The sequence below is a fragment of the Brienomyrus brachyistius genome, chromosome 2 (assembly GCF_023856365.1).
Source record: "Brienomyrus brachyistius isolate T26 chromosome 2, BBRACH_0.4, whole genome shotgun sequence".
NCBI lineage: Eukaryota > Metazoa > Chordata > Actinopteri > Osteoglossiformes > Mormyridae > Brienomyrus > Brienomyrus brachyistius.
The window spans coordinates 33,085,962-33,109,494 of NC_064534.1; the positions used below are offsets into that span (position 1 = coordinate 33,085,962).

The window sequence follows — 23,533 nt, forward strand, 5'->3', positions numbered from 1 at the left end:
AACCTCCCGCCCCCCTAAACGCATGTGTACACACACACACACACACACTTAAAAATGCTATTCATTGAATATCAAAAAAGATCAACTGAGCAGAACTGCAACCCTATCAAGGTTTTCAAAGTAAATTTGTTACATGGACAATAGCAAAAATATCAAAGTCGTTGTGTAAGAATTAAAGGAAATAAGCTTAAAAAATGCAATAATACATTTCGGGAAAAAAAATCACACAGGGACTTTTACGTACTTTTCTTGTTTCCCTGGTCTTTATGTAAAAAAACCTAACACGCGTCTACATCAAGCGTTTGCTGATACAAAGTGTTGTCAGATTTCTAAGATTAACCTGATCTATGAGCTCTTGATGGATATCATGTTCCTCCATTGTCCTCTAATGATAATCTGTGGCTATAAATTTGAAGAAGAAGGAGAAAGGAAGTTGCACAAAAAGACATCCTGTAATAGTATTTCCTGCATTATAATTTATAATACAAACTGAAAGCTTTATGAACTTGTAAGCGTGGCGACCCATCTATCACAGATTATCATGGCAGGACAATAGTGGAACTGTCATCCATGAGGGAGTCGGGTATGGAGAACGTGCTGCTAATGGCTGCCACCTTCTCATGGAAGAAAGTGGCAGAATCACCAGCAAGCAGGGAGACGGATGGAGGGGGAGAAGGAGGGTTAAGGAGGCCATTGAAACTGAGTGAATATCTGTGGCGGCAGCCAGAGGTGGAAATTTCAGGTCCAGAAAGTACGAATCCAGACCAAGATTTTGTTTCAACCAACCAGTTAAACGTAAAAAGTCATAATCACAGAGTACTCAGCAGGTTGGTTGAAACAAAATCTTGGTCTGGATTTGTACTTTCTGGATCTGACATTTCCATCTCTGGTGGGCGGCAATCTTCTCTTGGTAAAAGGCCGTCTTGGCATTGGAGATGGAAGTAGAGAACTTTGTTGATCAGGTGCCTCTGGAGCATCTTGGTGGATTTAGGAGCTTAATTACTTAAGGGTGACGTGATGCAGTTTATTGGAATAATTTCTGGCAAAACACAGTCTTGGGAACAGTGATATTAATACCATACAAATTCTTTTGAGATCATTAGTCTCTCCAGATGTAGATATTTAAGTTTTATTTGATACAGTATTTGTATGTTCACCAGAGTAGCAGAAATACACAACAATAAAGACAATTAAAATTATAGTATATATATTTGATAATATTTTAATCTGAAAAATATACTATACTGTAATACAGTAATGCTACATCAAGTAGTTTAAAATAATGTTACTTGTTAATATCCATTGTTTTTATGTAAAGATAAGGACCACAAAGTGAAATTTCCTACACATTAAGCAAAGTTGCACTTCTACCCCAGCGATCGTGCTAACTGTCGCACATTAAGTGATGTGCCATTCCACTTCTCCTTGAAGGAAACCAGAACATCATATGTGCACTCGATGCCAGTATAAGAAAACCTCACTGACATAGTTCTGAGAATCAAAGCCACACTTACTGAGGTGTGAGGACGCAGTGTTATCCAGTGAGCCAATGTGCTCACTTAGAACATTCTCATGTTCTATCAGTGGGACACGTCAAGCAGACATGAACTGGTGGTCACATTAAAATCCTGAAACAAGTAGCTGCATGTCTCAGAGCCATAGAAAAGAATTGCACACGTTTACTAACATATCATTACAGGCTATTCAGATACTCTTGCAATACTCAAACACATATTTGCAATATTGGTGACCTCTGACTTCTGTCACACATTTAGAAACGCGTATTTCTTGGAATTACATTAATGCTTATACTTGTTAATATATTCACACTGTTTATAAGTTTCTAGAAACAAAGTGCAAAACATGTCATTTCCATTGTCATACTCATCACAACTAACTAACTAACTAACTAACTAACTGTGTCTCCCACCCTTGCATTTTTGTGCCTGTGATTTCTTATTCATTAGGCTGATTGTCTTTATTTTTCTTAATTTGATATTATTTAGCCTAATATACATGCATAAATTCCATGTTATATTCCAGTCAGGTCCAAAAACCATGTTTTATATATCCAAAAAGTTAATCCTGATCATGGAGCCTATCCTAATCAAGGGCGTAGGCTTGGTTTTAACATGGGTAAGGACCAAATCAGCCCCGAACTTCCTTCCCCCTTTAACACACACGGTACTCCCACATATCGGCATGGACGTGTCCCTACAGTCTATGCCCTTGATCCAGGCAAACCCACTTAGGAGACAAGGCAGGGGACACCTGGGATTGGACCCAGCGCATCACAGGACACACACACACACGCACACACACACACAAGGGAACATTAGAAACACTAATTAGATACACGTACACAGAACCAGGGGCAGTAATCAAACCCGAAAACCTGGAGGGACGGGGCCAAATTGCTACCCTTTGATTTAGGATGTCGCTCCAGAAAGCCGTTCATGTAACAATAAATAAGAGCGGATCCACTACGATGAAGAAGTAGATTGTCCCGGAAAATCTGAAAAAACAAAGGTATGAATTCATACATCATCCACCAGGTTCCAGAGTCTTCACTGGACCTTTCTTACTTTGCTATGCTGATTTCTGTCCTCTAAACTGTTCACAGACATCTTGAACATAATTTGTTTTTATTATTTTGGCAGTGACATGTTTATATATGAATTAAAAATAATCGCACAAAGGCATAAGAATGGAGACATGCTGCATCTTGTTAACATTCCCATTAGTCAAATCCTATGATATTTATCTTCTTATTGACTGGAAAACGCTTAAGAGGGTTAAACGAGGGTTCAATTTCCCTTGGGCGCAGCGCGTCACAATGATTCTGTGTTGTGCCACTGAAGAAACATGGATCATCTTGAATAGGTGCGTCAATGGGGCATGGATACCCAAAAAAGTCACATTTTCTAAGTACACCATGTTTGGTTATCAATGAATGCAAGTCCAGTTTCAGTTCAGGAATAGCGCATTCAGCACAGTAAATATTAATAAGAATGAATATTTCTATACCATGATTCATTTCCTGTAAACTTTTTCAGTCAGCATGATGGAATGCCCACACACACACACACACACACCCGGATGAATTTACTCACGTTTCACAGTCTCTGTAACTCGACTTCCTTACTGCCTTCTTCAGTACTTTCCATGTATCCTAGCCAAAGTAACATTGCAGAATTGGAACATAAAGACATCCAGACATTTCAGATCAAATAAAGGAATCTATTGGATCATATATATCAGATAGACTACAATTACGATCATGTACATGGTTGGTGAAATGATCCTTGTCAAGTCATTGTATTACAATTTAATTGGAAGAATTATATAAGCCTATATAAGTAAGATATTACCTATTCGAACTGTATTTGTATTTTACCTGCGGTGTTCAAAAAAAGCCCTCTTCCTAACATAAGTTTGCTTTCTACCTGGTGAAGAAACACAATATGATGCTCTCAGTCTTGCATGTATAATGGAACCCTATAAATACTTAAATGATATATCATGTTTACTCATATTTCTTGCTTATTCACTATGCCAGTAGTTCTCAATCCTGTTTCTGGTGCCTCCCAGAATATTTTCATTCCAACCCTACCTTAATCAGGCTCAGATGGTCCTTAATAGGCTAATAATGAAGGCTGAAAGCAGTGTGGGTTGGAGTCCTCCAGGAAAAGGACTGAGAACCATTGACCATTTAATAAGTGTAGGATGTTGTAATACACCAATAAGTGTATTAAACCATTAAATCGTTTCATTGTTATTAAAGGATCCAGGCTCAACTGCCCAAACTTTAATTTTGCTGTTAGAGTTAAGCTCCTTTCATTCCTATACTACTGTTGTAGTTGCAATTCTGTCATATTGTAGCCACCACTGAATACAGCAAAGTGCTGTGGTTAAATTCTGCAACTGAGTTCTATGGACTGTAAGTGGATTTGAATGATGGTGTCAGATAAAGGAATAATATGACAGTACTTTGTGTGGAACTATTCAGAGCATCTGGACCCGTACCTTGGAGTCGCCCAAATCCCCGTTTCTTAAATAACAGTCCTAGGGATACACACAGAGCCATCCCCAATAAAGCACCACCTAACATTAGTATGACAGACAAGGTAGAAATATTTCGAGACAATGTCCTAGATGCAGCTGTAAAGAAAAACAAACAAACAAAAAAAAAACACAGTCAGAGCACATTGTCAGATATCGGGCCCCAATTCCATCCATTCAAAATTATCCTTGTCTATACTTGGAGTTTTCAGAGAATGGGGGACGTGTGTCCCTCCTCGGTGTTCAGAGCTCTCCAAATTAATGAATTTGGGGGAGTATATTCCCGTAACTGTCCAGATAAAAGCCTGAATGCTTATCTGAGGTTGTCAGTGCATTATCTGGATGGGCGATTCTGGAAACTACAATGATCAGTTTATGAAAGAATGCAGTACACATGTGAAAGTCACATAAAAATGCTAATGACATACTGTCAGTTACACTGGCGACTAAATGGGAACAATGACGTGCTGGAATTGTTCTCGGTCCTGATTATACCTACCTGAGAGATAGATCAACGCTGATGTCACATTGTGTTTGGTTATGTAGCTGCAGTTATACATCTCCCCGCAGCTGGCGTTGACTTTTACTTGAGCTGTCACAATGTAAAGCCCATCCTGAGTCATAGTGTGGCTGGTGTTGGTCCGGGAAGCCGGCAGCGCGCTATTGGAGGTGTCAGTCCACTGTACCCGGGCCTTTGGGAACCCTGCAGCCTGGCACTGCAGCAGGAGTGGGGTGGGTGAGAGCGAGCAGCCCTGCAGAGCTGTGGCTGTGATGTTCCTGTAAGAGGCTAACAATAAAAGAGCCAGTCACACTAGTGTTGCTCTTCTGGCAAATACGGGCAAGCTGGGGATGGCAGCATGAATCCGGTTGTTAATTCACTTTTTAATATCTCCCACAAAGTGTGTCAGCTGTTACAAATGTCCATAAAGAAGGGATTCCGGTTCTTCCAGAGACATTACTGTAGTGGGCTGAGACACTACGCCCCAAAATGCACTTTCTATTTTGCTTTCAGATCCAGGGGCACCAAATCTTCCATGATTTTGGTTTCTCATTCATATTAGCGTCTAATAATGTTCTCCTTTCTTTGGCACCCTGCAAAGTACCATGAATTGAAAATTTTGCTTGTGAAGCAAAAATGTCTAGATAATTCATTTTATATTTCAATGCAAAACAGGTATGCCTGTTTGCTCTCTGTCTTCCGTCATCCAATCAATCCATCTTTTGTAACCGCTTCTCCTATTCAGGGTAGTGGGGGGTCCGGAGTCTATCCCCAAGGCTATGGGTGCAAGGCTGGGAACAACCCAAAATGGGGCGCCAACCCATCGCTCTCACTCTTTATCATGCTAAATACAGCACATAGTAATAAAATTACATGTGGACAAGTGGGCGGTCTATGGCATCCTCCTTTCCTATCTTCCTATGTCCTCTACTCCCACTTCCCTGTTGCCATAGGTTTGATGAGAGAGAGGACAATTAAGTTATTTCTTCTAACAATTCATTGAGTCTCGTCACAGAGATGCATGTACATATCCTTCCTTCTGTACATGCTCAGCGTAACACCCCTGATGATACCATGCTCTTCTCTTATTGCCATTATTGCGAGACTGCTAAGAGCCTAGATTTCTCTGTAATTATATCACTGTGGATCACGTCCTTTCCTCACTTCTTTCCAAACTTGCTCAAGCTGATTTCTATTTCTTGGAGAGAAGCAGTTGAGAAAGCAAACAGCCGGCCTCTGAAGATCTTGCTCAAGGGCCCAATGGTGAAATCATTCTGTAATCATGGACTTTGAACCAGTGACTTTCCAGTCACAAGTACAGGATCCTAAACCACTAAGCCATGTTTCTGTAAGGTCATGTGTGAGGACATTCGGAATTGCACAGACTAATTGCCAAGTTGATTTACTTCTCTGAGATTTACGCTTGACAGCAACTAGTCACTGTTCACGTGACAACTTGGACTCCTCAGAGAAGTCACCAGACAAGGAGCTTGGGGGGTCTTTGCAATAAACCAGCAGTGGCACATCAAGTGCGTGGAAATTCATCATTAAATATAAAACCTGCCCCTTGAAAAATATGCAAGTCTCTCCTGAAATACAACAAAAGTACAAGTGTCATGTACGTTTATCTAAAAAGGCATCTGCTAAGGCTATTTCAGGGATGATCCACATCCTCTTGACAGTAGCCAATCAGCTACTTCACCAAACATGGAAGGAAAGCAGGACACTGCTGCACCATAGAGTTCTATGATTATTTAGTAACACCGCATATTCCCAGCATGGAGATCCAGCTGCAGTGGTGGGCCAGCAATCAAGACAGAATTCCTCATTTGGAAAAACCTACTTGACTTTCCCAGCCACCAGCACCCCAAGTGAGAGAATTTTTTTCTCTACCTGGAAAGAGAGTGGGCGAGTCATATTGACGCCTTCATCTACTTACATGTAAATCAGGATTGAAAAGCAAAGCTGTGACCGCGCAGTACTATGACAGTGAGGAGCAGGCTTACAGGTTGGATCTTGCGTAGTTTTGTTTTCCTCCCCAAGAGTTTTACCAGCATTTCAGTCTATCTTGTTTCGCACTTAAATGAAAGTTGTAGCATACAAGTGTTATCGATGCATAAATTGTTACTGTTGAGTTGTACCATATCGTTGTTTCTACTTGTTTCTGTTCTGCATAAAAGATACGTGTATGAGCTGTCACTTGTCAGCATACACTATATTGCCAAAAGTATTGGGGCACCCCTCCAAATCATTGAATTCAGGTGCTCCCATCATTTCCATAGCCACATGTGTATAAAATCAAGCACCTAGGCATGCAGACTGCTTCTACAAACATTTGCGAATGAATGGGTCGCTCTCAGGAGCTCAGTGAATTCAAACGCGGTACGATTATAGGATGCCACCTCTGCAATAAGTGCATTCGTGAAATTTCCTCACTACTAAATATTCCATTGTCAACTGTTAGTGGTATTGTAATAAAATGTAAGCAATTGGGAACAACAGCAACTCAGCCACGAAGTGGTAGGCCACGTAAAATCATTTCCATTGTAAAGGGGGGGATTATGGTGTGGGTTGTTTTCCAGAGGTTGGGCTTGGCCCCTTAGTGCCAGTGAAAGGAACTCAACACTGCAGCATTCAAAGCCATTTTGGACAATTTCATGTTCCCAACTTTGTGGGAACAGTTTGGGGATGGCCCCTTCCTGTTACAACATGAATGCACACCAGTGCACAAAGCAAGGTCCATAAGGACATGGGTGTGTAAATCTGGTGTGGAGGAGCTTGACTGGCCTGCACAGAGCCCTGACCTCAACCCATTAGAACACCTTTGAGATGAATTAGAAAAAAGGCTGTGAGCCAGGCCTTCTCATCCAACATCAGTGCCTGACATCACAAATGCTCTCCTAGAAGAATGGTCAAAAATTCCCATAAACACACTCCTACACCTTGTGGATTACCATTCCAGAAGAGTTGAAGCTGTTATAGCTGCAAAGGGTGGGTCAACTCCATATTAAAAACTATGCATTAAGAATGGGATGTCATTAAAGCTCATGTGTGTGTAAAGGCAGGTGTCCCAATACTTTTGGCAATATAGTGTATGTAGTAAGTTTTGCAAATACAGATTGTCGCTTGTTCCAAAGCATTCCCTTCTTCTGTGGTTTTACTAATGACATCATCAGCAATTAGTCTTCATCGACTCCATTTTTATTTCATAACTGTTGACTTAAATAAATCTGGAGTCGTGAAACCCTTAGAGGGCAGTCAATGTGTCAAAATTTCAATCTCCATACCTTGGACAGTGAGGGTAGTCTGCTTGTAGTCACCAGCTCCCATCTCCACCAGACACTGATATTGTCCAGAATCATTAATCTTGACATCAGAGATTTGTAACAGAGCCCGTCCCTTTGTGAGCTCATCATCCTGTAGCCGCACTCTCCCCCTAAACTGGGGATCCTGTGAGTTAATGTCGTTCCTCCCGTCGACCATTTTGTAGACCTCCAAGCGTGGCGGGGGACTAAGGCGATCCCAGAACACAGACAGGGCTGCTTTCCCATCTCCAGGTGGAAATCGGCATTCCATCGTAACGTTTTCATGTAATTCAGCCAGGTAGTACGGACTCATCTCCACTGTGAAGAGAGCTAGAAAATTATGAATATTGTTATTTTGGTGATCTGCATTGCATGCAACAATTCACAGAAACAAAAATAAAAAAAACAAACTGTAAATCTCAGAATTAGCAAAAACTGGACCTATTCAAAATTTATTTAGAGGAATCCAGATATGGCCAGCAATATACGGAAATAAGGGTGCTGTAAAGGGAGGAAAGTTAGGAAGATTCCAAGGCCCCCCCGAGGGACAGTGGCGATACAAATTAAAATAGAACCCATTTTTATAAACATGCATTATTTTATTTTTGTACATTTTTATTTTATTGTCCAGTCATTGAAATTACAACTTGCAGTAAACATTATTACCCATTCACAAATAAAATAAATCCTCAGCGCCCCCTTCCCTTCTGTTCAGCCCTGCCTTCTCCCTCGTGACACAGATTAGACAATATCGGGTAGCCGGCCAGTGATTGAGTAAGTGTGAGTGTCTGTTCATTCTTCTAGGCTGATTCTATATCTAATATTAACGTTAGTAAAATTAGCATGCTAGTAAAACATATAATTATAGGCTTATAATAAAACACGCTTGCTGTATTATTATTTTTTCATTAAAAAGAGCTTACAACTTGCAAGCCCAAAGAATATACGAGCAAACCGGCGATACCTTCTGCGCAGTGACGCGCCTGGTGTGTGCGGTTCGGTAGAAGAATATAGTTCCTACATTAAACTGCTCGCTAGAAAGTCTGTGGATTATCTTCAGTGAATATGATTTTTGGTAGGAGACATTCCTGTTGAATTTTTCCAAATGTATTGTTCTGGAGTTTTAATCACCACAGAAAGAATGTCATTCACGCTAAATACATTCGAGAGAAGCCCGACATTTCCACGGCCGATATCATCAAAACTGAGCAACTCCAACGGACTGGATACTCTAGACGGATAAATAGCACCCTTTAAAACGCTTCTTTTTCGGTTTGGGGTGTACCGCCCCTTTAATCTATTTCCAAGTAAAATATATAACGTGCCGTTTACTTCAAGTTTGTGTTCGTACTGTACTGTCACCTGTCCGCGACAGTTATTTTAGTATTGTATGTTTCAATAACAAACGAAAAGGTTTTCCGAATGTCACACGAATGCTGAATTTCAAACTAAACTTTAAAACGGTACGTGCCTGAGGTGTTCCTTTCACTAATCTGAATAACATATAATTGCTTTGAAATAATAAAACATAACCGAAAGATTAGTTTTTATTTAATACGAAATCACCTCACCTTGTTTTACTAATGGCCCCACACCGGTAAGACTTTCGGGGGCACATTGGTCACGTGGTCCATATTATGCTAAATTTCGCTCCGGACAAAAAAATACCGAATTGGTTTAAAAAACGGGACACAACATTTTCCCAAAGCCCACATGTTAAAGCGCCCCTGACCTCCTATGAAATATAAAAACACTATATAAAAACTTGCATTAGACATAATTATCCATATAATGGATAGCGATATAATTTACTTTTACTACTTATTACTTTTACAGTTTACTATTTACTACTTATATTCTCCATTTTTTAAATAACATAATTCCATATTAATATTAAATAAATATGAAACCCCCCCAGTGTATTTGAATACACAGAATGTGATCCATACCTTTGGAATTGCGGAGGAGCAAGAACAGCAGCCAAATCACCGTCTTCATTGTCTTCATTCTATCTGAATTGCTTTAAGGGAGGCTCTGCCAACAACGTTATACTTTCAATATACTATACTACATATACTAATATAATTACTATGCAGTTATTTGTACATTATAGACATTGAATCATCTCGTCAGCGATCAGAAGGCAGGGAAAACCGTTCAATTTGGGACAAACAAAATGAAACTCTCAAAAACATCTGAATAGAGCTTTTCATTGCATTGATTTTGAAATTCTTACCTCTCTCCTCTGCTGTGACTAAGATAATATAAACTGAAAGCACTTTTTTTACTTGCAGTTTCATTTCAGTACCGTTCAGTTTCATTTGTTGTTAATATAGCTCTTCACAGATAACTGAGGAGCGCAGATAACATGTTCATTATGAACTAGTCACACTCACACATTTAATACACTAACCGGAAAGCACCTTTTCTGATGAAAGGTTTTTTAATTAATTAAAGCAGCTGGAGAGAAATCTCATGACATTATTTCCAGGAAGTGAAATAAAACACATGCCACCAATACTGACAAATACACCTTTGTCTACCAGCAGAGAATTTTATTTAAATGTTCCATACTGCTTTTCCAAATAATCAGTGGAGGACCACCAGACAACCAAATGGAAAAGTGATGTGCACTTCTAGGCTGCCCTCTGGAATTCCTTGTGACCTCTTGAAGGATTGCAGACCTTTCTTTTGGAGCAGTTTCTGTTGGATGGTGACATTTCTGCACTTGTATTCTGTATGTCTTCAATTACCCGTTGATAAAATTGGTTATACCAAATGTTATTTAAACATTATCCACTTAAAGCTTTTCAGTAACACTTTGCTTCAGGCCATGACAGCTTCATAAGGCAGTCATAATGGATAATTATGGCTAAGGGTATATGTGTCATGCCCTGCTCGTCGGCTCCTCCTGTGTGCCACGCCCCCTGCTTACCCACGTGTGTTTCCCGGATTGTACCCAGCTTATTTTCAATCAGTCCTGTGTATTTCAGTCCGTGTCTTACCCGAGTCCTTTGTCCGTCATTGATGTCAGTCAGTGTGAGATGTTTCCTGTTCCCGGTTCGTCTAATAAATCCCCGTTTGCCTTGCTTACGCCTGCTCGCCTGCCAGGGCGTTCGCCCACTTCCCGGAGCGTCCCGTGACAATATGCTTTTTTAAAAATATTTTATTTTTCTAAATGTTTATAATGCTTTATGAATGCATTATAATCCATTATGAATTTGTTTATAAATTACTAAAAACGGGGCAGCATGGTGGTGCAGTGGTTAGCACTGTTGCCTCACACCTCTGGGACCCGGGTTCAAGTCTCCGCCTGGGTCACATGTGTGTGGAGTTTGCATGTTCTCCCCATGTCGTCGTGGGGTTTCCTCCGGGTACTCCGGTTTCCCCCCACAGTCCAAAAACATGCTGAGGCTAATTGGACTTGCTAAATTGCGCGTAGGTGTGCATGTGTGAGTGAATGGTGTGTGAGTGTGCCCTGCGATGGGCTGGCCCCCCATCCTGGGTTGTTCCCTGCATCGTGCCCATTGCTTCTAGGATAGGCTCCGGACCCCCACCCGCGACCTAGTAGGATAAGCGGTTTGGAAAATGGATGGATTACTAAAAACATGGCCTTAAGTAAAGTGTTACTAGAATTTCTATCAATTGTTTAGAATAGGGACAGGAGACAAAACTGCTTGGTTTAACTCGAGAGAGTGGGAGTGTTAAAAGGGAGTGTTTTGCAGCTGCTTGAGTCTGGCCCAAGGAAGACATTCTTGATAAGCATTCAGATTTGTCCCCTTTGGGAAAATGCTGAGTTAATGTGTGCAGACTTAAAGTATAAAATGGCCATCAGAGCCTTGCAAATTCCCTCCTGTCATGCTCTGCATTGTGCCGTCCCCCCTTTACACATGTATAAATAAGATTTCAGTTTCCTTATAACTAGCTGGCTAGCACTACTAATACAGAGTAAGTTTGGCATGAATGCAAACAAGCCGTGACCAGATTGAATGTACGTTTGTGTAATTATGATAATAAAACTGAATTGCCCCATCAATACAGAGGTGAATTCTGAGCTTTGCAAAGAAAAAAAAAATAATTACTTGGCAGACATTATAAATGTCCACAGCAACTTTGTCGTCAGTCCTGTCGGTCTGACAGACAAAACAGAAGTTCAAATGGCTACCTTTCATTAAAAATTCACTTCAGATGTCTTCAGGAAACGATGAAAAAAATTCAGATGACGGAAAAGGATCAGATTTCACTGGAAACACTCATGCACGGTGCCGTCACACGCAGCGTGAGAAAATAATTAACAGCTTGGAATAAGAGTAATTTCTGCTTCCTATACGCCTTGGAGGGCGGGGGATTCAGGTTATGGAAGTTCAAACGTCAACTGCAGACACAAACAAACTCTAGGCGAAAAATTAATTTGCTTTAATCTGACAATAAAACAATAAACAAAATAGGATTTTATACATACATATGGATTTGTTTACAAGAAATTTCATATATTAAGAGAACGTTCTTAATTTACATTCACTGTTGGTTGTAGAAACAATCATCAATTTGCAGTATACAAAAAAATTATACATACATTTTATTCCTAGCCACAGAAGAACAAAATATTTAAAAGAAAACAAAACCAATACCGTCCCATTTCATCCTCGCTGGGTTGTGGCAGAAGGTCATGCCCATCCCTACCTCTTCTTGAATGGCACACTATTCCGTTCCCCGCATCCCAGGACACTTTCAGGGGACTCCCTCCTGACCCCCCCATGACCTCCAGCCTCGTACCTGCATGTAGGTGTGCCCCCCACATTAGTAAGTGCGGCTCAGTGCTGACACTTATCCTGGGGGGGAAAGGGAGACTCGAGCTGCTCGCATTCTGCCCAGGCGCTGCTCGGGTGCATGCTCAACCCCCACTGCTGTCCCGTATGAGATCCAGACGGAGGGAGAGCTGCTTGAAGAAGGGGCGGAGGTAGGGCTCATTGTTCCAGCATTCCTCCATGATGTCGTATATCTGAAATGGAAGACAGACTCAGCAATGTTCCCATTTCAAATGCTCCCTCGTAGGGGTTTTTGTAGGGTTCCTAAAACATTTCCTAGCGTTTCCCAACCCAGTCATTGTGAAGCCCAAGACAGTCCGTATTTTTGCTCCCATCCAGCATACCTGCACCAAACTATCAATCAGGAAGACCCTGGTACAGGGCCGCTGGCAGCTGGACTGGAAGGGGGTTCCTGAGGACTGGGTTGGGAAACACTGCTGACCCAATCCCACACCTCACTACATGGTAGATGAGCTGCATTTGCTGTGTTACATTTACCTCAGGAGGTCAGAAGTCGGAATCGGGAAAGAACAGGGAATAATGTCATACCGGAGCTAATTGCGTTCCAGTACAACAAGCAGGAAAGCTATTTGGCAATATCAGGGTTCTGTTTCAAAAAGCAGAATGTCTTGCTGGCTGGCTGACTTGTTGGATTCAAGGCATCCCAGTTTAAATGGTCTTTATCTTCGGTCACTTACATTTAACCCAGACTACCTTAACTTTTTGGATCTATCTGGCTAACAAAGAAATCCTGCTTTCTGAAACAGGCCCTAGTTCTAGCCCAGTTAACTGTTAGCAATATCGATTGATAACACATTATGCAGTTTACGCATACAAAACCCCAAAGCAACATACCAACAGACAGAGTTTAGACAGTACTCTGTCTATGACCGATTTAATGAGCCACAAATAAGACATGCATGCTAATAAACATTATATAACTGCAGCTTTCACTTATGTTGATGAAGGGTCCGGCCACCTTAAATTCGATTTTAGGGTTGCAGTGGTTCCGACATTCCAAGTTGGAATTCCGACTTCAGTTTGTTCAGATTACAAACTCATAATTTCTGATTTACGAGTTCAAATGCAACACAGCATGCCTGCCTACTGCCCCCCCCCCCCCACACACACACACACACACACACAGCCAGCTGCTGGTTACCCAGGATGCCACCAAATGAAAGGCTCACCATTGCAAGCATTATCTTTATAACATGGGGCCTGGCCTGATCTTTACTTCTTCAGAACAACAGTATCCCAATAAAGTCAAACAGAAAAATGTCCATCATACAGACTTATTATTATACTAAAGTATATTTAAATATACTTTTTTATACATAAGGTATGACAGTAGTAGCTGTTGTCGTCGTCAAAAGCCAAAACTGGGATATACCCTCTGCTTTTTTGTGATGGCCATGCTTTGGACAGTGAATTATCCCCCTCTTTCGGTTACCTATGGGACATGGACCAGATACTCAGTGTGTGGCTGGCAGCTTCATTCCCACAGCTTAGCTATCCAGCTTCCTCACCCTGCCCGGCATTTCATTCCACCATCATTTAACCTCACCAGAGCTCAAAACGCCGAAACCTCAGCAGAACCCGGCGGGAGTCAGACTTGCGACTCAGCTGGCCTCAGAGGCAGCCCAGTGAAGTGCTCAGAGAGGCTGGAAGGTCTCACCTCTGGAGGGCAGCCAATCGGCCGGGGCAAACGGGAGCCTGATCTGAGGAGCTCGATAAGGTGGTACACGATCATCTGGCCCTGTTTGTCAGTCCCCATCATCCCCATAAACACCTGTACGCAAGAAAAAGGTGATGAACACAGGAAACACCCTCATACGGAAATCTTCATCAGCCTCTGAACACGGGCCAACAGGACAGAGGAAGCACATCTCCCACATTTTGTCATTTAAAAATTCCCCCAGGTTCAATGCTATTCCTGTACCAGATAAGTAGTAACAGAAAATGAATGGATGGATGGATGCCAGTGCTTCCCGTTTCCTATTGCAGCGTTAGACGAAAAGCTTAAAGCCAAAAGGACCATGTGACCTTAAGGCCGCATTTGCAACAAGAGAGCAAAACCTCACGAGGCAGAGGCTGACTCACGCTGGGTGGGCTACAGTTCTTGTCGCTGTGGGTGAAGAGCTCATACAGCACTACGCCGAAACTCCAGGTGTCGGATGCCACTGAGAACCTGCTCTCCGTCAGGGACTCGGGGGCGTACCTGCATTCCAGTGACACAGCACACAGTCCATCACGGTGGCCTTTCATGAGAACATCCCAACCACCAATGTCGCAATTCAGTGTGACGACTCGGCTAGCTTCTAAAAATCATACCATAGCCTAAATCATTTTTAATTAGCTAATAAATAGCTATCTATATTGCCAAAAGGAGTTCTGACCATCTACAAACCTTATTCTTAAACTTATCTAAATACTAAATTACCTGCATTCCAGGGAGCCTCTCAGAACAAGGATTCACTTTACATTAAGCAGGGGTCAGCAACCTTTTTAAAACAGAGCTACTTCATGGGTACCTAGCCATATGATGGGCTACCAGTTTGAAACGCCCTCCTAATCTTATCTAAACTTCATGTATAATAAACATGTCTTAGATGCTTTTTTCAGAGATGGTCATTTTCAAATCTATATAAATGCAAATGTGATTAAAGAAGAATAGCAGCAGGATAAAATTAAATTTTAGATGCTGCTCACTGGCGATTTGTGATATTTTTAGAACAGGTCCTTGCTGGTGTTGGTGACCCCTGTGCTACAGCGATACAAACAGACCACCAGAGTATCTCACCAGAAGATGGGACTCTCCCCTGGCTCCTTGACCTTGTAATACTCCTTGTCTTGGGGCAAGACTTTTGTGAGACCAAAGTCGCCGATCTTCACCCGCATCTCACTCTCCACCAAGATGTTGCGAGTAGCCAGGTCCCGGTGGATGTAGCGCTTTGTTCCAAGGTACTCCATCCCCTGCAGAAGGGAACGCAGGCAGCTGGTGTCACTAAGAGCACAGACCCACCCAGTACACATGGGGAACTGGTGTAAAACTAAGTGACATTATGCATATAGTGTAGGGGTCAACACCATGGTGAAATATGACAAATATTTTGATCAACATGCAATTTTCACCCCAGACACACTAAAGCAACCTACACAGCTCAGACAGACAAACTGCAAGCAAAATATTAAAAATCTAATAGCTCGAAGATTACCAACATATATACTTTTAAAAATCTATTTCTTTTCTCTTTGATTTAAGTCTGAACACCTAGAAAGACAAACATTTCAGTTACTTCCTTTATGTATACTAGAGCTGGGCGGTATGACCAAAAATTTATCACGGTATTTTTCAAAGTTACATCGGTTTCACGGTATACAAAGTTTTATTTTTTTTCTTTTTAAAAGTATGACTGGGCGTTTATCACATTACAGGATTTTCCCAGCTGTGCTACTTTCCAAATGTTGTGTAGGCTATTTAAAATGGTTGTGCGGTATAAGAAAAATTCATATAACAATAATAAAAGACGGTTTTCGGTATGAACTGGTATACTGCCCAGCACTATATGACACACGAACATTAGACCTTGGATCCTGGCCCTTCTCGTTCATTTCAACAATATAAAATCGCCAAAAAATGACACGCAAGGCACTCCCTGCTGACTTCCGTTATCTATCTAAACAATAACCATTTTTCTTTAATTATTTGGAGACGCGAGATTCTCAAGAGGGAAAAAGCCTGATCATCTTGTTAAAGCAGCATCTCGCAGAGCTTTCTGAAGGCAGCACAGCGGCTCGGGACCTTGCAGATTTGTGAGGCGTAGTGCAGGAGCTTCCTGTGGTCGATCATCTCCCTGTTGTTCATCAGGTAATCCCGCAGGCTGCCAAAGGGCAAGTATTCCATAATCAGCCGCAGATTTCGACGACCTGCGTGATATGCGTGAAACAGGTTCTTAAAACATGGAAAAACGGGTTTCTGGATCAAGTGGGGGCTGCTGGAATATGCAAGATAAGCACCTGAACTGGCGCCTATAATTAAAGTTTATGTGAACATGATGTCCTGCCCTATTGCCGTCATCATATGCATTAACGGTGGACAAAGCGCTCATTTCTGAGAGACACCACAATGAGATTCAGCTCATTGTTTTTTTTACTGAAGTGGGTTTCGTCAGTCACAGCCATATGTTTCTCTGCATACCAATAATGGGAATGCTACACGTTTCTGTTTCCTTCACTGGGGGGGGGGGTCACCAATGACCTGTTAACCACGGATCACCTCGTGCGCCCCCTTTTAATCACAGAACACCCCATGTCTCTTTAACCATGGATTACTCTGCTTCTGTTTAAATCACGGATGCATTGCAAGCTACTGGCTCGTCTCTGACCACCAGCCCCCCCCTGCCCCGATCCCCCTGCCCCGCTGTCCCAGCAGAGCTGCTCACCTGCACTGTAGCACACTCCCTTATACTTCACGATATTCTCGTGCTGAAGAGACTTCAGGATCTCGATCTCGCGCTCGAAGTCCCGCATGTGCTCCGCGGTGCTGCTCTGCAGCTTCTTTACGGCCACCACCTCCCCGGTGTTGTCCTGCAAGGGGTCGTATCTGCACATTTCCACGCTGCCAAAGTTTCCCTGAAGAGAGAGAGCAGTGGTGACTAAGCATAAATCGGTGAAATGATTGTGGAACCCCCTGGGACAGGGACACAAGCAGAAAGTAACAAAACTAATCTTCAAGTAAAACCACAATGTTTACTTTAACAAGTAATGGTCTTTCTAAGTTCATAAAGTCTGATGGACCCAGATCAAAATTAGCAACTAGTGGATTACAGAAAAAAAACAACATACATGTGTAGGACATCTTAAGAGGTCTGAAATCTATGCCGGTTAGAAAAAGCATACAGACATAACTTAATAAATATATACAAGCGCATACATATTTGTAACTGCCAGAGACCAGCTTTACTCCCATACCTTGCCCAGCTGCTGCAAGAAAATCAGGTGCCTCTCCTCAAACTGTGCTGGCTGTTGGCTCTCAAACGCACCAGTAAACCCAAAGCCACCAGCTCGATTCGGAACCATGTCGCTCTCCGCCAGCAGCTCATAATCTGAAGGATGGGAGAAAGGTGAGCTGATAAATACATGCAACATTTCTTAATGGCCCACAGTGTGTGACCGTGTGAGTCTGCGCTGCGTTGGAATATAGGTCTTACAAAGAAGCTTGACCTACTATTTTTAAGGACTATCAATCACGGGTGAGTTGTGTACCTAAAAGCTCATTTTACTGGTCTACATTTCAAATTCTGCCATGTCATGCTGGAAAACCCCTTTGCTGACAGGGAATATTTCCAAAACAGGATGTGGATAATCCCTTCTGACAATAACATGCTTTTTTAAATGTGGAAGTAAACAGATAGACTGACATCATATCATCTCTCCTACAAGCCCTCAGATTTCTGCTTTCGGAACTCCTTGCACTTTCAGGCCTGAAATGGGAATTACCATATGTCCCCTAGCATGGGCTGATATTTAATATTTAGCGCCACTGTAAATCGATACATCAAAATCCTTTGGCTTAACCACCAAGTTTGATCCTTTCATTCAAACTGTCCCCCAGAGACCATCTTCTGAGTTAGAGAAAAAAAAAAGGGGGGAGGAGGATTACTTTTAAATTCTACTTTGGTTCGCCTAAAATAAAATAATAGTACTTTATTGATCCCCATGGGGAAATTGTCTTTACGCCTTGCTAAACTTGTTCTTTTTAGAGTAAGCTGTCCGCGAAGGGCAGCCACCTGTTGGGGCGCCCAGAGAGCTGGGGGCTAAGGGCGTTGCTCAAGGACCCACCGGCGTGCCGAGGCTGGGTTTGAACCGGCGACCTTCTGGTTACAGGCACACAGGCTCAGCCCACTGAGCCACACACAATGACTCTTTACAGGGTAGGTGGGACAAAAAAAAATAGAACTCAATAATGTGTTCTTTCTGCACGCCTGGTGTGGCTGCATTTGCCACAGATGATGAGAAATGCTGTACATATGCAAAGTGCTGCAGCGGCACTGACCGGGGGTGAAGAGGCAGTTCAGGTCTCGTATGACAGCCTGGAAGGAGGGCCGCAACAGGGGCTCGTAGTCCATACACCTGCTTATTAAATTGGCCAGATCTGTCCACTTTGGGGCGGGAAGCTGATGACGATCTTCATAGAACAAGTTCTTCTGCAGCAAGACAGATATAAGTCACGTGCAGAAAATTCTGATCTTAAACGGAACAGTACCGTCTACTTTCTTTCCAACCACTCAAGGTTACACAGTTCAGCAATTCATGCCTTCTTGTACAATGATACAAATTTGGTGAACAATAGGAGGCAGTTAGAAATGAATGAAACTGGGGGGAAAAATGCCAAAGAAAACAATAGCAGACATGATAAAAAGGTCACTGAAACAGCCAAGCAGTGGCTAAAAAAAATATTCAGTACAGCATTCCTGCTCAGTGGCTCCATCTTGTGGCAGCCAGGTTCAACTGCTACTACTCACCTTGTAGCAGTCCAGCATGCTGAGGGGTTTCTCCCCACAGCTGCAGATCTCCCACAACGTGGTGCCAAAACTCCACTTATCTGCAGCCAAACTCAAGTTCTGGGGGTCCACAATACATTCCGGGGGTACCCACGGAATGCGCTCTAGCAGAACTGGGCAACAAGAGACCATCTTCAAGCAACACACCTCAGTGCACCCTCACACTGCACAGACCATAACATCCTGTTGCTATACTGCCAACATGGCACTGGAGCAGGACTGTCACTCATTAATAGACATTTCAAGGACAAAAACAAGAGCTTCGGTTTTCCCATAAGCAAAGCTCACTCTTCCCAGAATGAGAAATGTGTCACAGGAATTCCTGCTCATTCAGTGAAGTTGTGAAGGAATGTTTACTCCCATCCCGTCACAAAGGATATAAGTCAAAGATGTCTGTCTTTGAAAGAGAACAAAGGAACGCTCTAGAGAGACGCATACCCTCCCGGGGCAGCACGGCAAGGCCGACTCCTGGGTCGCTCAGCTTGATGAATGGCGGGTTGCCATTCTTGCGGTCCTCCTCCCGGATGAGCAGGACATTCTTGGCACAGACGTTTCCGTGGACTAAATTCTTCTCTTCCTGTGGGAGAGGACGATTTACAGAGAAAGTACGGGAATGCTGTATACACACACACTGGCAGAACACTGCAGTCGTTTTTACTGATATAGCAAGTGATTAATACCATATCATAGAACAAATTTTGAGGCTGAAAAGTCTGATTTTTAACTATTAACGATAATACTAGTTTATACACTTTATCAAATAAAACCCAGTATATTTATAACGGTAAAATCTAGTTAGCACCTCTGATACTAACGCCCTGGAATAAATCTTGTAGGGCTTTCTCTTAACATTCATCCTAAACAGTCATCAAGCTTAAGGGCAAAATTAAAGGGTGCTGTAAGACCCCCTCAGAGGATGCTGTAAGACCCCCTCACCCCCAGGTGGTGCTGTGCACCTTACCAGGAAGTGCATGGCCCATGCCAGCTGCTTGGCCACTTCCAGCTTCCATGTGATGTTCACAGAGTTCTTGTGCTTCTTCAGGTACGTGTCCAAGGACCCGAACTTCACATACTCCTGTACCATGATATCTGACAATCACATTAATAAAAGGTGTTAATTTCAAGCTCATTTTCTGTGACCAATATCCAAAAAAAAATATATATATATATTTTTAATTGGATAGCTGAAGGTAACTAAATGCATGGTACACTGTTCATCCCTTTTTGGTATGTCGTTCTATTCATGATTAAATATCATGAATAACTTTCTCTGTTGGTCAGTGAAGCTACTCCAGGTGGTCAGGAAGCCGACTTGCTGGCTCATTCAGGGGTTACTCACTTTCCTCGCCGCAGACACACACGCCGTAGTTCAGCAGTAGATGCTTATGGGACAGCTGGCTCATCATGCTAGCAGCCTCGAAGAAGGACTGAGGGACAACAAAAGGGGCATTTGAGGTGACCAGTGCTTGCTGTTCCTCTCCAGAGTCACTCATTCTCCCCCTTTGGGACCTGAGGAAGTACGACCTGTGTATCTTCTCATCTGACCTCTGAGTAATTGCGATGCGCCTTGTCAAGAATCTTCAGGATAACCTCCGTCTTGTGCATCTCATCATTGTCTCCCAGCTCTTTGCGGATTCCTCGGAAAATCTTTGTGAACGTTCCTTGGCCCTGACTTTCATTCTGGAACAAAACAAAACAAAAATAAACCCGAACTGCACTGCTGCCTGAGGAGTGTCATGCACCAGCCCAGGCCCAGAGATGGCAATTTCAGGTCCAGAAAGTAAAAATCCGGACCGTGATATACTTTCAACCAACCAGTTGAGTACACTGTAACTGTGAGTCTTCATGCTCAACTGGTTGGTTGAAAGTAAATCACGGCCCGGATTTTTACTTTCTGGTCTTGAAATTGCCTCCTCTGCCCACACCATGGTTCACCGTGTCACAAGGGATTCCCCCCGGTCACTCCGCTTTACTCCCATAGTTCAAAGACACGCAGTTCGGCGCATCTCCAAACTACCTAGACTGTGTGAGAGTGTATGCGAGTGAGTATGCATGTGCGTGCCCTGCAGTAAACCAGCACATTCACACACACCTTAAATCTATGAAGTGAAACAAAAGTGCAACAAAAAAAAATTTACATTCATAAACCTCAAATCAATAATCTTTATAAATTTTGCATTGTAATTACCAAGACAAAAGTAAATAAATATGTTAAAATCGGGTCATTTATATTTGTTTGTTTATTGATGTTTATTGTTTACTGAAGCAGGTTAATATAGCTGATGCTCATGGTGATACAGGTCAAGCCTGATCGTAACAGTTTAATAATGTGCATGGAGGGGGTCCCTCCTCTGCCGCCCTATCCATCAAAGGGGTCCCTCGCCTGAAAAAGCTGAAGACCCCTAACAAAAAAAAAAAAACATTTTTCTTTGTGTCCACTGTGTGGCGTTCTGCTCTGCTGTGGTTTTTTTAGAAAAATTTTACACAATTTCACGTGGGTAGTGACAACTTCACCCTAAACTGTAATTGCGTTCAACTTTAAAACCAAGTCTAGATACCGTCTTGGTGCAGAATTCTGCCCTTTGCTGGCATTTCAATGTAAAACGCACAGCAGCAGCTCTCCTTGACAGGTAGAGAACACACCAATGCTTCCGGTTCCACATCATCAAAAAAAGCTGCGTCTGAACTGGGACAATGGATCTTATTGTGCTAGATGGTTCTGACAAAACGGCCGACCGGCACAAAAGTGGAGGCACTCACAATGACCAGATCCTCTCTGCGGATCTTGTGGAACACCATCTGGCTGATGTTGTGCCTGTGCAGCGAGGACGAATGGGGAGCAGCGACGCCCCGATTACAGCGGCTGATCAGCAGGTTTGACTTCTCTGCAAGGGCGAGAGACAGCAGGGGGCGGAGCCGTCAGGAGAGCACGTACAACGCTCACTACATAATTCAAAAATGTCAGATCTACACGGCTGAAAATGTACGGCCACAAATTAAGTCCATTAAGAGAGGGTGGGGATAAAAGCACAGACTTAGGATGTAGGTTCAAGCAGTAAGAACAATTCGTTTCACTGGACTCGCACCTGTATAAGTGAGTAAAAACAGGTACTTCGCTTTGGATAAATGTGTCAACTAAACAATGCAGAGAAGAGACATACAAAGGCAGAAAAAGCAAGTTGAAGTTGCAAGCTAGAGCATGTTTCTCAACCTGGTCCACAAGGACCCCCAGATGGTCCATGTTTTTGCTCCCTCCCAGCTCCCTGCCAGACTTTTTGCTCCCTCTCAGCTCCCTGCAAAGGACTATTGCTCCCAAACCGTGGGCTGTCTGAGGATTCCCAAGGAAGGAGTTGGGAAAGACTGGCCTAGAGCAATGTTGGAGTTTGCCTTGACCTTTGAAGTTGGGAGGGCAGCAGCGGGTGAACTGGAAGATGATGCCGTCTGAGCGCACGGTTTCCTTCTGGTAGCAGCTCAGAAGCTCCATCAGGCTGCTGAAGGTCCTCTTGGCTCCACTCAGGCTGAACTTCCCGTCCTCTGACCTGTTGATCTGGCAGTGCTTATACTCCACTGCACCATCCAGCTGGAGGCCCAGAAAGAGATTCAAGGTTGTGCGAGTAACAAGAAACCCCATCGCTACCTATCCAATCAGACCGCTTTCAAACACAGTGTCATCCAGAAACGTGCTAGATTTCTGTTCAAATCCATACTGAACACAAACTCCTCCAGGCTGCACTCACTTCCACAGCAAAGGACAGGAAGTACTTGTTGAAGTCCCGGGGGCTGCAGCGTAGGACATACAGGCCTCGCTTGTTCCCACACTTGTGCAGCTTGTTTACGGCGAACTCCAGCCTGTGGACAGGAAGACCACAAAATGAGCACCGGGACGACAAGGAAGACGTACAAGCTTACAAGTGTGAGCTTCCATGACGGCCATAAATGTGGCACATTAACTACTTGCCACACTGCAGGAGTGGAGCAGTTCTCAGTGGTTTGTACGGCTGGGTTTGAAATTAAGGATGAGGGAATAAAATTGTGGTTTAAAATGAGTGATAAACCTGTGGAATTCAGGAAATTAACCGTACTGTGGTATACCGTTGTGTTTTTCAAGTTAGAAATGTTTTTAAACGGACATGTGATGACAACAGAAATGCTTTTTGACTAGTTACCAGTTGCACTGGAGTTGTAATTCTCCATCCCCCCTCCCCCCACCAAGTAGTACTTATTTCCAGTTAGTAGATGAGGTAAACAACCAAACTACCTTCAATGTCAATTTCTCAAATTTAATCATCTTTT

At 42.8% G+C, this 23,533-nt stretch overlaps 2 protein-coding genes across 5 annotated transcripts in view; both read right to left on the reverse strand.

Moving 5' to 3' along the window:
- Nucleotides 1-1,206: 1,206 nt before the first annotated feature.
- Nucleotides 1,207-10,269, reverse strand: LOC125709968 (programmed cell death 1 ligand 1-like). Of its 4 annotated transcripts, XM_048979077.1 has the most exons (7): nt 9,816-10,096; nt 7,849-8,196; nt 4,562-4,849; nt 4,027-4,161; nt 3,398-3,446; nt 3,114-3,172; nt 1,207-2,515 (listed from the first exon to the last, which is right to left on the reverse strand). In XM_048979077.1, exons 1-6 carry the CDS (start codon nt 9,871-9,873, stop codon nt 3,154-3,156), a joined length of 897 nt encoding a protein of 298 aa, XP_048835034.1. In that variant the 5' UTR covers nt 9,874-10,096; the 3' UTR covers nt 1,207-2,515; nt 3,114-3,153. The 4 variants fall into 4 exon arrangements, 2 of the variants coding, with proteins under 2 accessions (XP_048835034.1, XP_048835040.1); XR_007382882.1 differs by adding an exon at nt 10,103-10,269 and having other exon boundaries at nt 3,114-4,161; nt 9,816-9,900; XM_048979083.1 differs by lacking the exon at nt 3,398-3,446.
- Nucleotides 10,270-12,267: 1,998 nt separating this feature from the next.
- jak2b (Janus kinase 2b) overlaps nt 12,268-23,533 on the reverse strand; it is a 30,520-nt gene continuing 19,254 nt past the window's right edge. The window contains exons 9-24 of the mRNA XM_048978949.1: nt 22,978-23,089; nt 22,634-22,820; nt 22,001-22,125; nt 20,786-20,920; nt 20,580-20,667; nt 20,202-20,329; nt 19,679-19,817; nt 19,202-19,353; nt 18,733-18,883; nt 17,649-17,782; nt 17,120-17,309; nt 16,480-16,604; nt 15,478-15,650; nt 14,778-14,895; nt 14,353-14,466; nt 12,268-12,868 (exon numbers count right to left, since the gene is read on the reverse strand). Coding sequence (XP_048834906.1) covers nt 12,761-12,868; nt 14,353-14,466; nt 14,778-14,895; nt 15,478-15,650; nt 16,480-16,604; nt 17,120-17,309; nt 17,649-17,782; nt 18,733-18,883; nt 19,202-19,353; nt 19,679-19,817; nt 20,202-20,329; nt 20,580-20,667; nt 20,786-20,920; nt 22,001-22,125; nt 22,634-22,820; nt 22,978-23,089 — 2,179 coding nt within the window. The 3' untranslated portion in view covers nt 12,268-12,760. The remainder of the gene's footprint in view (nt 12,869-14,352; nt 14,467-14,777; nt 14,896-15,477; nt 15,651-16,479; nt 16,605-17,119; nt 17,310-17,648; nt 17,783-18,732; nt 18,884-19,201; nt 19,354-19,678; nt 19,818-20,201; nt 20,330-20,579; nt 20,668-20,785; nt 20,921-22,000; nt 22,126-22,633; nt 22,821-22,977; nt 23,090-23,533) is intronic.